This window comes from Poecilia formosa, unplaced genomic scaffold (genome assembly GCF_000485575.1).
Source record: "Poecilia formosa unplaced genomic scaffold, Poecilia_formosa-5.1.2 Scaffold426, whole genome shotgun sequence".
NCBI classification, from domain to species: domain Eukaryota; kingdom Metazoa; phylum Chordata; class Actinopteri; order Cyprinodontiformes; family Poeciliidae; genus Poecilia; species Poecilia formosa.
Window position 1 is genome coordinate 61394 of NW_006800365.1, and position 14107 is coordinate 75500.

The 14107-nt window shown below is 35.5% G+C and overlaps 1 protein-coding gene across 4 annotated transcripts in view; it reads left to right on the forward strand.

Moving 5' to 3' along the window:
* Positions 1-14107, forward strand: part of samd12 (sterile alpha motif domain containing 12) — a 110295-nt gene that overhangs the window by 10731 nt on the left and 85457 nt on the right. For all 4 annotated transcript variants that reach the window (XM_016663517.1, XM_016663516.1, XM_007577041.2 and 1 more), the window contains exon 2: positions 9621-9829. In XM_016663517.1, the coding sequence (XP_016519003.1) occupies positions 9621-9829 (209 nt within the window). The remainder of the gene's footprint in view (positions 1-9620; positions 9830-14107) is intronic.

Sequence of the window (14107 nt, forward strand, 5' to 3'; positions counted from 1 at the left end):
CTTGTATTCATCTGGATCCAGATGCTGTGTCGGATTCGGGTGTTTGAACAGATGTTTGCATCCTGGTTCATGCTATAGAAATGTATCTGGGATTTAGCTGCAGATACGTTTCGCTTCTAAAGTTTGAAGCAACAGAAAATGAAAACAATGAAATCAGAAACTTCCCTCTTTGCCTGGATTAGTAACTTTCCTGCTGCTCAAATGGAGGATCTTTGTCTCCTTTATAAAATAATAATAGCTTTTACTCAGGTCTAAATTAAGACAATCTATTTTAGTAATCCTTTGACTGTTTCCCTTTGAAGCACTAACAGCTTTATGCTGCAGATACGCGCCTCACTGCGAGCCAAAAGAACAACAGCTTTCTGCCTTTTCGCTTTAAACTGGGTCATTGCTTCACTTTTCCTACCAACTCTTCTTCACTCAGACTTTTTCCAGCCTTTCTAGCTTCATATTCAGCTTTTTTCTTTTCATCCAATGTTTTTTTTTTGCTCCCCATGCCCTTTTTGTTCCTTATCCTCCCTCAGTCGCCGCTCTTCAGAGATAGAAAGCGAAGAACATCTGCGATGGCTTGACACAGAACCAGCCAATCAAAGCTGATCGAGCCCCGGAGTTACAAACGCCGCAGCGTGAAGAAGTTTGAGCGCGGTTAACTTTGGATCGAATGGATGTCATAACTCGGTTCTTTCGTTTGAAAATTAAACATCTTCAGTCTGTCCGTTTATAGGTGTTGCTGTAGTTTTCCTTTCGACTTTAAAAGTCTTAATTTATGCATCTAAAAATTAAGGCCTTAAAATGTCTTAAATTCACACACAATAAAAGCAAGTTGGCCTTAAATAAGTCAATCACAAGTCTTAAATTTGATCATGTCACCTTCTTAAAATAATGACCTAAGTCCAAAAGTGATTTTGGCAAAAAAAAAGGAAAAACACCACCTCTTTCTTTGAAATAGATGTTTTAGGTAATTTAAAAAACATTTTTAGCAAAAAAAAGTTATTTTAGGAGGGTGACATTATGTAGTTTTGTTTTCTTGTGGGAATTTTCTCAGGCAAAAGTTTGATTTACCCGCAGATATACTCATTGCATTCTGTGACCCGCAGTGGTTGCGGCTAACACTAGTTAGCTGCTAATATGAGCGACTATATAGCTTTTTTGCGTCCATCATGGCTGAAATGTAGGTTTATTGCCTGTTGGATGAACGTTTGTTTTGTTTTTTCATTTGTTCACTTCTCTTATGATGCTGCGTTCATCCTGTGCTAAAGAGTTTAACACTACATATAAAATGTTATTTTATTTTGTACATTTCAGTTGTGATTCAGCTCTTTTATTTTTAAAGATCTTGAGTTCTTAAAGTGGCAGGATTATGTGTTTTCCAGCCTCATAGTCCCATTTTTAACTTCACTTGTTAAAAAAAATCAGATATGACTTGAAAGAAATGTTACTTCCCAATTTAACGCCTTCAAAATGGGTCTCTGTCTCTAAAAAAAGCACAGCTCTCTCAAAAACCACACCCACAAAAACACAACAAAACAGCGCCTCTATAAAAACCCTAAAAAAGCTTTTTTTTTTTTAACCAGCATTGCACTGAGAAGCAGCTCCTATAACGAGCTCAGCAGATATTCCACCAGGTGTTTGCTAATTGCTGCTGGCTAGTCTGAAGGAGCTGACTGAAACAAACAGTTGCCACGAAGGTTCAGCGTAATTTCAGTGGAATTGATTCCCTAAAACTAGCTTAGTTCACAAACCACATTTCTTAAATGTAGTTTTTTTGTGCCTTTTTGATGAAATTTTTAACAAAATTTATATTTTCTATTTATACATTTTCCTTCCAACTCAGATGCTACGAATCTAGACCTGACTTGATGCCCTATAGCCATTACATTCATATCAAAGATTTGATTCAAGCTCCGTTTATGCAGCTCAGTTTAATATTTATGCCTTGTTGCTCCCACTTTGTAAATCAAACTCTAATCATTTGCATGAAGCAGTTTGAACCTCTGATTTAAGTAACTAATTGGACACAAGTGTTGAAGCTGAACTCCGTTTTATTCGATGACTGCATGAGTGGTGACCCACTGAATGAGTCACATGAGAGCACTCCACCTCCAAATTGCAGAGGCGGATCATGAATTTTAATGTTGCACAAAAAGCCTTTAAAGGCAGCGATGGAAAAAGAGAAAATTGTCCTACTTTCTTCAGCATTTTAAAGCTTTTTCAGGAACTCTGGGTTGAGTTACAGAACTATGAGCTTCTGTCTGAAGACAAAGATCATGGACCTGCAATCTTTATAACCTGAAGAACAATTTTTCTCTCGATCCAGACAACAAAGCAAACTCATTAGAGGCGTAAATGTCACGAAAAGGCATCTTATGCATTTAGACAAATATTTACTTTTGCAAATTTGCGGTATCGTTTAAATAACCTCCATTTTATCTCTCTTTTTAGGATTGGAAATAAAGATGAACATAACGTTTTGCAAACAGAGAATAGATTGTTTTTTTTCTTCTGTGGAATGCAAAGCGGTGTAAAATACTTAATGACACAAAAAACAGATCTAAACAAATCTGGTACTTTGTGTCATTCTTTGTGGAAATTCAATGCAAATTGTGCAGAGAAGAAATAAAAAGTTGCTAAAAACTTGTAGAAACTTTTGTATCTATTTTTAAAAACATTAATTGGTTCTTTTTATTTTTTTCGCCAAAGTTATTGGAGCAGCTCTGGACCCTTGGTTTAGACAATAACTGATGATTTAAGTAAGACTTTTTTGGCATGTTGCTCAGAAACTATTCTTGTTTTTTTTATTTCCTTATTTTTTATAAATATTTCTAGTTTGATTCTCCCATCTTTTAAAACAAATGAAGCCTTACATCTTACTCTTAGGACAGAGTGTTAGGGCCCCTTTATGAAAATGGAAAAAAAAAATAATTATGAGAATAAAGTCAGAATACTACCAGGAAAAAGTCGTAGTAATATGACTTTATTCTTGAGATATTGGAACTTTATTCACATATTATTTCAACTCTATTTTTGTATAACTTTATTATTATTTTGACTTTATTCTCAAAATATTTTGACTTTATCCTCCTAATATTATAACTTTATTCTTGAAATCATTACTTGATTTTCATATTGACTATGTGAATATTTATTCATATAAAACTTTATTAAATAATTTTCATTTTATCCTCGTAGTGTGACTTTACCCTGGTATTATTTTGACTTTATTTTCTGACAAGTTTATTCCTGTAATGTTGTTTTTTCCTTAGTGTGTCCCTAATACTCCATCATTCACTCTGAAGGTCACGTTTCCTCTGTAAAACATTTATTTTCTGTGAGTGAGTTCAGATCTGCTGAGTTTGCCACCATCCTCAGATCAAACTGGGTGAGAATCGGCGCTGCATACATTTGGTGGGGTGAAGCTGTGAATAATCAGACCCCGTCTCTGCGGGTGTGTGCAGATTTGTGTTTGTTTTAAGACATGGAGACGGAAAACAGATGGAGGAAACTCGGCGGTTCAATCAACACGTTTGCACTGCAGCTGATTAGCTCACTGTTTCTCTTCTTTTTCTCTCCGCCCAGCTGCGAGACGGAAACCGGTCTCCAGATCCGCGCTGAATATTTTGGAAGATGTGCAGCTGTGCAGATGACTCAGCTGTCAGAGTCGCTGCTCGTCCATCTCCTTAAATCCCAGAGAGTCTCTAACACGCACAGCTGCTCGCTTTGGTTTCCTCTCTTCTTGGCTTTTCTTCAGAGTCAGAACTCATTTCGGTTCCCTGAGAGTTTATTCTGGTTAGAGAGAGAGAGATCACTTTGAACCTGACTTCACTTTTGATTATGGATCTTCTTCTGGTTTTGCTTTGAACCGGTTCCTGCTGTGCAAGGCTGGAAGCGTCCAGGAGGAACGGAGGCTGAAATCTGCCGCTGCCCTGGTTCTGTTGTCTCCTTTCATCTGGGTTTGGACCCATTAAGGCAGCCAGAGTTCACAGGGAAAGCTGTGAAGTTCTGACTCCGTCCTGAAATTCAGGAATATCTACCGACATTTCTGTTTTGTTACAGAATTAAACCGGAAATTTAACAGGAAGTGGAAATTTGGATAAATAAGAGAAAAAATGTTTCTGGATTTAAATCGCTGTTCAAAACATTTCTGTTCAATCAATTCAATCAATTATCGATCCGTTCAATCATCCACCCGTCCGTCCGTTCAATCATCCACCCGTCCGTCCGTCCATTTTTTCCATTAAGTCAAAGTTAATCTTCAAAAAGTGAAATAATTCAGAAAATGAGTTTAGCTCATTAAAATTATATTTTATATATGTAATTCTATGTACACCGTATTACAATGCAACATAAAACATGTTATATTAGTTAAAATAAAGTGCTTGTAATTCTTTTATTTAGATTTTGCTTAGAAACGTCTTTGTGGGTAAAAAAGCTGAACTTGTTTCCCCCAGAATCTTCATCCTCATCATCAGCTCAGTGATTTCTCTTCTCTGAGCCGGACTCTTCGCCACAGAATAAAACCTGCTCCAACACCTGCTTTCATCCGACTTTTTAGTGCAGTGGGAAAGTTTTTAATCAGTATTTAGTCACACGTCGGAGAACTCTGTAATTGTGGAGGTAATAATGGGATTAGGCTCGATAAGACGAAAACACTCAGCTGCTCGTTTTCACTGCTGGCACCGAAAAACTATTCAGCCGGTTGGATTTACTTTGAAACGGGGTTAAAAACAACGATTTTGGTGTTAAAGCGCGTATTGATGGGTTTTATTTTGTAAAACTTTCATAAAAATGTATAATAATAAATATTAAAAAGCCTTTCATATCTAATTAAGCCAATTTAATAGCCAATAATTGAGATATCTGCCAATAAAGTGATAGTTTTGCTCATTCTGGGAGTCGTTTTTTTAAGGACTTGCCAATAATCTAATAATAATATCCAATAATTTAAGCAGTTATTATATTATAAGCTCATAAAACTGAACTATATTGTAGTTATCAGACTTTCAAACGTATTTAAGAGTAATTTATTAATTGAACTGAATTAAGAATCACCTGAGACTTAAATAAAACTTTTTATTACCAAATTGCTCAAAACTGGGGAAAAAATATTTTTATGTTCTGTTATTACTTTATGGGCTTCAGTTGTTATATTTAAATGATTTTGAGGTAATTATTATATTTTTGCTCAAACACTGATTTTTTTTTTTTTAGCATTATTTTACATTATTACTCAATATCGTTTAAAAGGCTCATTTTGTTTCATAATACAATAATTGACTACTCTGTTGGGAATTAACTGTGTTTGTCAGAAAAACAGCCTGAGGAGGAAAAAATGCTTTTGTGTTTTTATTATTATTAATAATAATAAATAATAATTGTTATTAATTTATGTAGTTCTGAATTTAAGTCTTAGCGGTTCATGTCCAGTATATGTGGGGTCTGCAGAGATGTTCCCTCTTCCTGTACGAATGAAACAAAATAATCAATAAATCAAACTGAAACACATCTAGACCTGATTACAGGACGTTTAGGGCTTTAGGATATGATTAACAATCAAACTTAATGGCATTTCACCAGTTTGTGTAGATTTCAATTAAATTTGTTTACGAAATCTAATATTTTACTTTATGAAAATGGCACAGATGCAATATATTAAACATTCAAACCTACATTTTGTTGGCTGAAAATGTAAGATTTAAATCCATGTGTTCTCATAATTTCTCCACGTAAACTGGAGCTACTGTTGGTGTTGACTTTTCTGATTTGATACCAGTTGCTTGTGGACACAGTAGTGGAAGAACGATTCAGTTCTTTTCATTTAGTTCTGGATTCTGACATTTTTCCAGCTTCGTTCACTTCCTGTTTCCCCACATTTCACTGATTAGAAGAAAAGGTGGAGAATGAAGGCAGACGTGATGTGTTCACAGCGCATGTCGGCGAGAACAGAGGGAAGAATGTAATCGTGCTATTTATAGCAACTGTTGCTGTTTAAAAAAGACATTTCTCCATCCTCTCCTCCGCCAGCCGCCCACCCTTCTTCTCTTTCTTTTCTTTTTGCCTAAAACGATGAAAATAGCGCTGCAGATGTCCTTCCTCTTTCCCCCCAGCTTCCCCTCTTATCATCTCGTCATCCTTCTGTCTCCGCGGTCGGCCCATCGCATTGTTCAGACCCTCTTAGCAGAGGATGTATAATTCATCCCTCCTCCACTGCGAGGTTGCACACCAGTCATGAATTGAGTCGGGGGGGAGGAAGGAGGGATGCAGGGATGGAGGAGAGAGGGAACAAGGAGCCAATGAGAGGAAGCGGCACTCCGTGCCAAGCATCTCAAGTCGGGTTTGTTTGAGACTCGGCCGTCTCATGGAGGTTCTGCAGAGCGTCTATTTCTGTTTTTATTTGTTGGCGACAAAAACAGAATAAATGACATCATGATAAACGGTATTCACATCCGTTTAGCGATGATTTCTGCATAATTAGGAACTTGCATCACTTCTTCCACTTCAAGAGTGAAACATAAAACGTAACTTTATAGGCTGGTGCTGGTGGAGAAGATGGTGAAACGTTCGAAAATCTAAAGCTTCTGAGTCTTAAGGTGAAATTATGCATGAACAAAAAGTCTAATTTTTGCTGTTTTACACAAAAATAACATGAAAAATTAGCGATGCACCACTTACGATACCGATATCTGAGTTTCAGCATCGACTGAAACCGGACTGGTTTCAAACAGAAAAACAGTGCTGAACTAACTCTTATTTTTGCTTTTAAAAACAGACATTAATGTGCTAAATTACAAATTTATTTGATGACTCTGCACCAGTACAGCTCATTTAAATACACCAATAACTAACATTGTTACTGAGGATATGTAAAATATATTTTTCAACACGTTTCCTTGACTTTGTTTAAGATGTACAGGTTGTAGAAATGCTTTATTGAAAGCTATATATTTAAATTTTATGTTTGAATTTCCATTATTTCTCTTTCTGGACCTCTAATTAGGCTTGTCGCAAAAAGTATTAAATCGTTTAATCGCATGATAAATTAAAACGAACTCAATAATTTCCATTTGCATGATTTGTTGCTTTCTCTCTACCAAAATCTGGATGATAAAAGTCTTCGGTCTGGAGCTCTGGTCTCAATTAGCCTCGTTTTGAAGGATCTTTTTGATTACAGAGAGTAAATAATTAAATTTGAATGTGTTCTTACATAAAAATGGTCTCAAAATAACAATATTATCGTTTATCAGAATAAGTTCTTGGATGATTTATCGGCCAGTAAAATTTATTGTCATTGCGACAGGCCTGGCTTAATGTTCATCCAGAAACTGCCTACTGGCAGAACTGCTGATATTTTTAATTAAAAAGTGATTCAGCAGATTTCAGAGTGTTTGTGCTTAGGGGAGCAGAGCGGACCACCCAGAGTGGATCCGACTCTCCAGCTCCTCGTACAAACTACAGCTGGTGTAGTTTGATCTAAATTGTGTCAGACTTGCTGCGGCAGACTGAAATCCCTCTCAGATTCTTTGTTTTCTTCGGCTCACTGCTTCGTGTTTGACCAGCGCAGAGCCGGATTATTATCAGCTTTATAAGCCCAGAGATTACCATGCGTTTAGGAACATTTTACTGTTCATATTTGGTATATAATCTTATGATTCACTGAATAAATTCAATGTTCTAATTTCATGCACACACTCTTCTTGGCTTGTTCGGTGAAGCAGGATGTGCAGCAGCTCCTCTGACCTTTGACCCGCAGATGCAGCAGGAACCGAAGCAGCCTTCAGGTGTGATGAAAAGGATTTTTTTTTTTTTTTGCCTCCTGCTTTCTCATAAATAACCTGCCAGCGCTTTCAGAACAAGCGGGCAGGTTGCATGATGACAAATGGTCTGTTTGAGTCAGACGTAACGAGTCACACTGCTGGCTGTCGGCTCTGTGTTCGCCTCGCCGCCTGATGGAACTAAAATAGTGCTTTGGCCTCACACTTCACAGAGACCCAGGACTAAAAATAAATACTCCAAAGAGAAACGGGCAAAATAATGGAAGTTTACATAAAACATGATTCAAACGATCTCCAGATATTCTTCTTGTTCTTTATCAAGCAATGAATCTTTTGTGTTTTATCATCTTACAGCATGTAAACAACCGTTCTTTAACTGTTGTTGGACAATGATTAATTTGAGATAAAAAAAAACAACCTTTTAAAGTAATATAATGGCATAATAATGCAAGAACACATTATTAAAGATCAATAAATTCTAATGAATATTTAAGACATTTTAAATATCCAAAATAAAGAAACAAAGCAACAGGAACAACTAATGAAGATGAAGTCTGTAAATAAAACTGTTCTTCAACAAAAGGCCAAAGCACCAAAATGAAGACTTTATCGTTCAGTTTTTGGTAGAAAAAGAGAAAATAAATAAATGATAAATCATGCAAATGGAAATTGAGTTTAAATTGATCATGCAGTTAATTATTGCTTATTGTGACAGGCCTAGTCATGATAAAAATACTTAATAAAATATTACAAGTACTCAAACGCATCACTGCAACCTTTTAGAAAACACATCAGGTTCTTTGTAATAAAGATTAAAAAAAATGTATTTGACCAAGTTCAGCACACACTCTGGGACATTCCCCAGCATTTTGTATTTTTTAAAGAAATATATTGCTTTTTAAATTGTTTATGTTTTAATGTTTCACCAAACTGAAGTCGCTCAGATGAAAATCAACAACACGTAAGATAATGACAGCTCGTACCAGCTCCCCGTTTTAAAATGTAACTGTAGGAGAAAAATATGATTTTAAATTTTCCTGTATATTTGATCTTCATCCTTGAATAGTTTTATAATGTTCAGTTCTATTTCAAAACTTTTCTTAGCTTTACTTTTTACTTTGTAATCTGGGTTTTAAATATTCCATGAGTTTGCCACTTTTCATTAACGAAAATGATCTGAAGTATCTCTGCCAAAAACTCTCCCCATAACAGATTGTTCCAGTAATTATTGTGATAAAACATATTGTTTTTTGACACAATTTTCAAGTAATATATTGATAATTGCATAATAATGAAAGTTTGTCCTCTCCAACATCAATAAACTTTAATTGTAGGAAAAAAAATACTAAACAATGGAACTGGAAGATATTTTAAATATCCAAAACAAAACAACCAGAAATGGTAAATAAAACAGAAATTATAACCCACACAGAACAGAAACCATAAATAAAATGCATAATAGTGTCTCTGTAAACACAATTGCCCTTAAAACTATTGATCAGAATGGAAATTATTGATTTAAATTTCATTTAAAATGCGATTAATTGCATATTGTGACGGGCTCATTGACATGATGTGGATTCTCTATTTCCCACCATCTGCTGCCATCTAGTGGACATCCGGCTGCTTCAATGTGAAATAATTTGAAAACAGTCATTACTCAGACTCAGTCCTTTTACTCGTCATTTTTTTAATTTTTACAAACTTTTCTATCATACTCATCCTCTCACATTGTTACAAATTAACCATATTACATACAACTTGGGTTAAGTTTTTTTGGTTTCAGGAGAAAATGTCGATTTTGTTTTCCCCTCTTGGTTTATGTTTTCCTTCATGTTCCAACCCGTCCAGCTGTTCACTGCAACCTGAGCCAAAATGGCATCGACCACCAGCTGCGTGCCGAGGACATGACTTCTCAGCTGGAGGAGGACGAGGAGTTGGTGGACGCCGAGGCCGTCCTGCTGGACGACGACAGCCCGAGTTACCCGGACCTCCGCCGGCCTTCGTACCACCGCCGCTCCCCGCCGCACCGCTCCGTCTCAGAGTCCGAGCTGACCCGGGTAAGACATTTGTGTTCCTTGTCTGTTTTACGGATGTAAACGACTAGTTTACTTACAATTAACTACTTTATTAGATTCAAATTAGTTCAAATGATTCGATTAGCTAGTAACTCGATTAGCTAGTAACGTCCGTTTGACCTTCTGTTAGTGTTGTAGTTTGGCCGCCATCCAGCAGTGGGCGCCGCTGGTCGTTCTCAAGCTGAGCTGCTCATAAAGAAACAAAGATGGCGGAGATAATACCACAAGTTAAGGGAAAACAGTCCGAAGAGAGTCCGGACCGCATAAAGTGCACTTTATGCGGTTTTGTTTTGAAATGAACACAAACGGCGAGCTCCTTAAGTTTCACTTTATTCAGCCGAGATTCATGGCGGAACAGCTTCCACTTTTTATTTTAAAAATTGCTGACGTGCTACAAAGGCGAGGATGTGGTAGCAGAAAGGCGAACGGGATGATGCAGATAAACATGACAGAAAAAAGTCATGATCCTAATAAGCAATATTGATTTTAGATTTAGAATATTGTAGCTGAGCGAAGTTTTAACATTAATTAACAGCAACTTAGGAGGCTCCTGTCTATATATCTTATATGTCTAAGTTTAACCAAAATTCTGTGTTTATTCAGTCAGTATTAAGTCTTAAAATTCAGTATAACAAGAAAATGTAGCCCTTCATGTTATGAAAAGACAGACTCTCCTTGATGCAAGATGGATAAAAAATGGCCGCCTGCCAATTAATTGTTAGTTGATGGATCATAGAAATAAACTTTAGATCAACTCATAATTTGATAACTTGCATCCCTAGTTTGTTTTCAAACAACTTCAGTAATAGTTTCTATTGATCACTGAAAACAATGTTTAAATCACAGCTCTGACTGAATAAACCAGGAAAGGACAATAAATGTCTTGCAAGTCTCTCATCTGTTGCTACGCGTATAGATGTGCTATCAGGAACACAGAGAGATCCTTTACTTCGTCTCCAGAAATAGTGATGCGGGGATGGAGGCAGGAGCGGCTGCTTCTCATGCACAGCTCATGTTCTCCTTTCTCGGAGTAAAACATCTGGTAATCAGCTGTCAGTCTGAACGAGTGGAAGCACTTAGAGTGAGAAAAGGGCTCGGTGTAAATCCTGGATGAGCCACTTAAAAACCAGACAGAGCCTCTGATTCGTTTAAAACACAAGGTGCGCTTCCTTTTCAGGAACGTATTTGCACAGGACAAAAATAGTTTTCTGAGGTGGTTCTCTGCTGGTACTGGAGTAAAACCAGATTATCTGGGTAGAAATTCCCCCAGAAAACCGGCACTGGTAGACATGTTGTACTTTGAATTGTCAAAGCAGAGCTTTAAGGATTAATTAATGTCTTTACTGGTAATATAACTTTAAGAAGAGTCGGTTTTCTCTGTCAGTGTTCTTACAGAGTCTGGCTGACGGATAAACAACATGGATGGTGAAATTTGTGGCTTCAGTCTGTTTTTCTTGTGCTTCTCGCATTGGAAAACTGTAGCTACACTAAGAACAAATAAACATGTTTTAGATTGAACTTACACTGTAAGACTTTGCTATATACTTTAAAATAGAGAGGCAGCTTATAATATTCAATTATCTTATAATGGTTAATTTATTTCAGCAGTTAAGCAGTTTAAACTTGTGATGGAGTTCGACTCTTAGAATTAATTTTGATTATGGTTGGCTCTCAATAAAAACATAAGAATTAAATTATTCAGACAATTAGAAAGTTATAGAAGACTAACTAAAACAGAGGTTTTTGGCTTCTGTATTGACAATTACACGGTAAAAAAACAAAACAAAAAAGAGCTGTGTACAAGAATATTGATACAAAAAATTAGTCAAAGGACAAAAGAATAACTTAAGTGGATTTAGAAGCAAAGCACATTCAAGAGTTCGGACCAATAGATGTTTCACACAACTTGGGTTCAATCTCTCCTAGTCGACGTTCACGTTTAGATTAAAATAAATCTGCATTGTCTTTGGACATGAAGGCCTCAGAGTCTGGAGGAAGAGTGGACGGACGCAGTATCAAAACCGTTTCCAGTTGGTGATGATTTTCAGTTGGCTACCATTTCTGTATCATTTTCTGATGTAGTAGTACGGTTTTCTGAGAAACCAAGTTTTATATTAAATCATTTTTAAGTTTTACTATAATAACTAACTTTTCTAATTTAATGAGATGTAACTACAGCTATAATAAAACAATTAGCATCTGTAAAATAATGCTAGGTTACCAATAGATGCTACTAGTAGCTAGGTTACTACTAGCTTTGTGCTTAGTTTTATGGAGAATCCCATTCATTGCTAACAATTAACATTAGGGCCTTTTTCATCTGATCAAGAAAATACTAATTTGTACACTTAAAATAACAACGAATTTAAAAACTCACAGGAATATTTTCTTTAATAGCTAAACAGATTAATACATTTCTTTGGGTAAATAAATAGTTTTCTTATTAAAGTTTTTTGATGAAATTGCAAGAAGTCTTGACATTCCGCTGGATGTCAAGACAACAAGCGGCTGGTTGTCTTGACAACCAGTGAAAAATGCTACTTTTCTACCTAAAAGAAACATTTTGGGTAGAAAAAGTGTTTACCAAACTGCTGGGTGGAGATTTGTTCTGGATGAACCAGTTTGAAAACTAATGAAATAAAAATAAAAAAGCCTCAAAATGCCTCCAGGAAGCCTGGAGTGCTGTTTGCCAAGATGGCTGCCTGGAGGTGGCCTGTTAAAAATTAGCACTGGTTTAAAACTTTTGCACCATAATGTATAATTGAAGCGACAGAGCTCGCCATCTCAGTGTCAAGTGTCTGCATTAGAGTTAACATCCTCACTCTTTTTGAGAATCTCCAACAGATCAAGTGCATTAAAGCTTAAATTATGAATAATGTTAATGTTTTCCATTAGGCAGCCTAGAAGCGTTCATTAATGCATGCAGAAGCTGAGCAAACCGAGCCGCAGCAAGTTCACTTCAATTAAAGTCACAGTGACACGACGGCCCAGAGTATCTGATGCTGTCGCTGATGCTGCATGTCGCTGATGCTGCGCTTTGGCATGTGATTTCAAATTAAATGCATCAAATCTGATTTTTCAGAGCCGTGTTATTTAAAATAGGAACACAAGCTGCTCTTTTTTGGGGGGAAATAAACTCAAGAATGTCAAATATTTAGTTTGTTTCAGGGGTAAGCATTTTGTTTTGTACCTTAAAACAGGCAGGAGTGGAAAATAAATCGCAAAAATTAATAATTTAAAGTTATTACTCAGTTTTTTAGGCCCTAAAAAAATTCCACATTGATTTCATGTTGAATATTTAGAATTTTATTAGTTGTATCTTCCACGACATGTTGCCCTATTACAGTTTTAAAAAATCTATACAGTTATATAGTTTGGCAATTTGGATCAATTGTAGCACTTTTAAATGTGATTTTATTCATTTTCACCAAGTAATCATATAACAAAGCAGTATAATAATTTGTAAAGTGAAATAAAAAACTTTTCATGATGAATAAATGGAGCTGAAAATGACAAAAACAAAACACATCAAACATATTAATGCTCTATTTTTTTACATTTTGTCATAATGTTTATGAATTGATAAATTGCTTTTTCTTTGCATTCATGCTTTACTTTGTGTTGGTCGGTCACATCCCAATAAATACATTAAATAAGAATAGTGATTAGATCATGATTTTATATATTTTACATATTTTGTTGTAATATAATAAATTTTACCTAAAGTTATTATCTCAGTTTTTCACCAGCAGTTCTGCAAAAAATCTGAATATTGTTGAAAAGTTAATGAAAAGTAAATGAAACACATGATCTACATTAATTACATAACGTAAATTTTTCAAGCTTTTATTTCTACTGTGATGCTTTTTGAATGATATTTGATGAAAATATCTTTTAATTATTGGACTACTAAATCAGACGTATAAATTACAAAATATCTAGGCTCAATAAAAAGTATATTTAATAGTCATTTAAGTTATTTTCTAAAGGTGCGAGCCTCATCTGAACACATATAGTAAATAATTAAATATGACTATAATGTTGCTTTATTTATTTTTTATCCTAAAACTTACATTTTTTCCCCTGTATTCCTAAAAAAATCTGCATTATTTTTCCTCCATTCTGCAGTTATTTACTGTGTTGGTCTGTCACATTAAATCCCCAATAAATACAAGTACTGAAAATAAATTTCAAGCACTTTAAGAAAAAATAAATATTTTAATCCAAACAAATGTAGCAAACCAAATCACTGCTGTATTT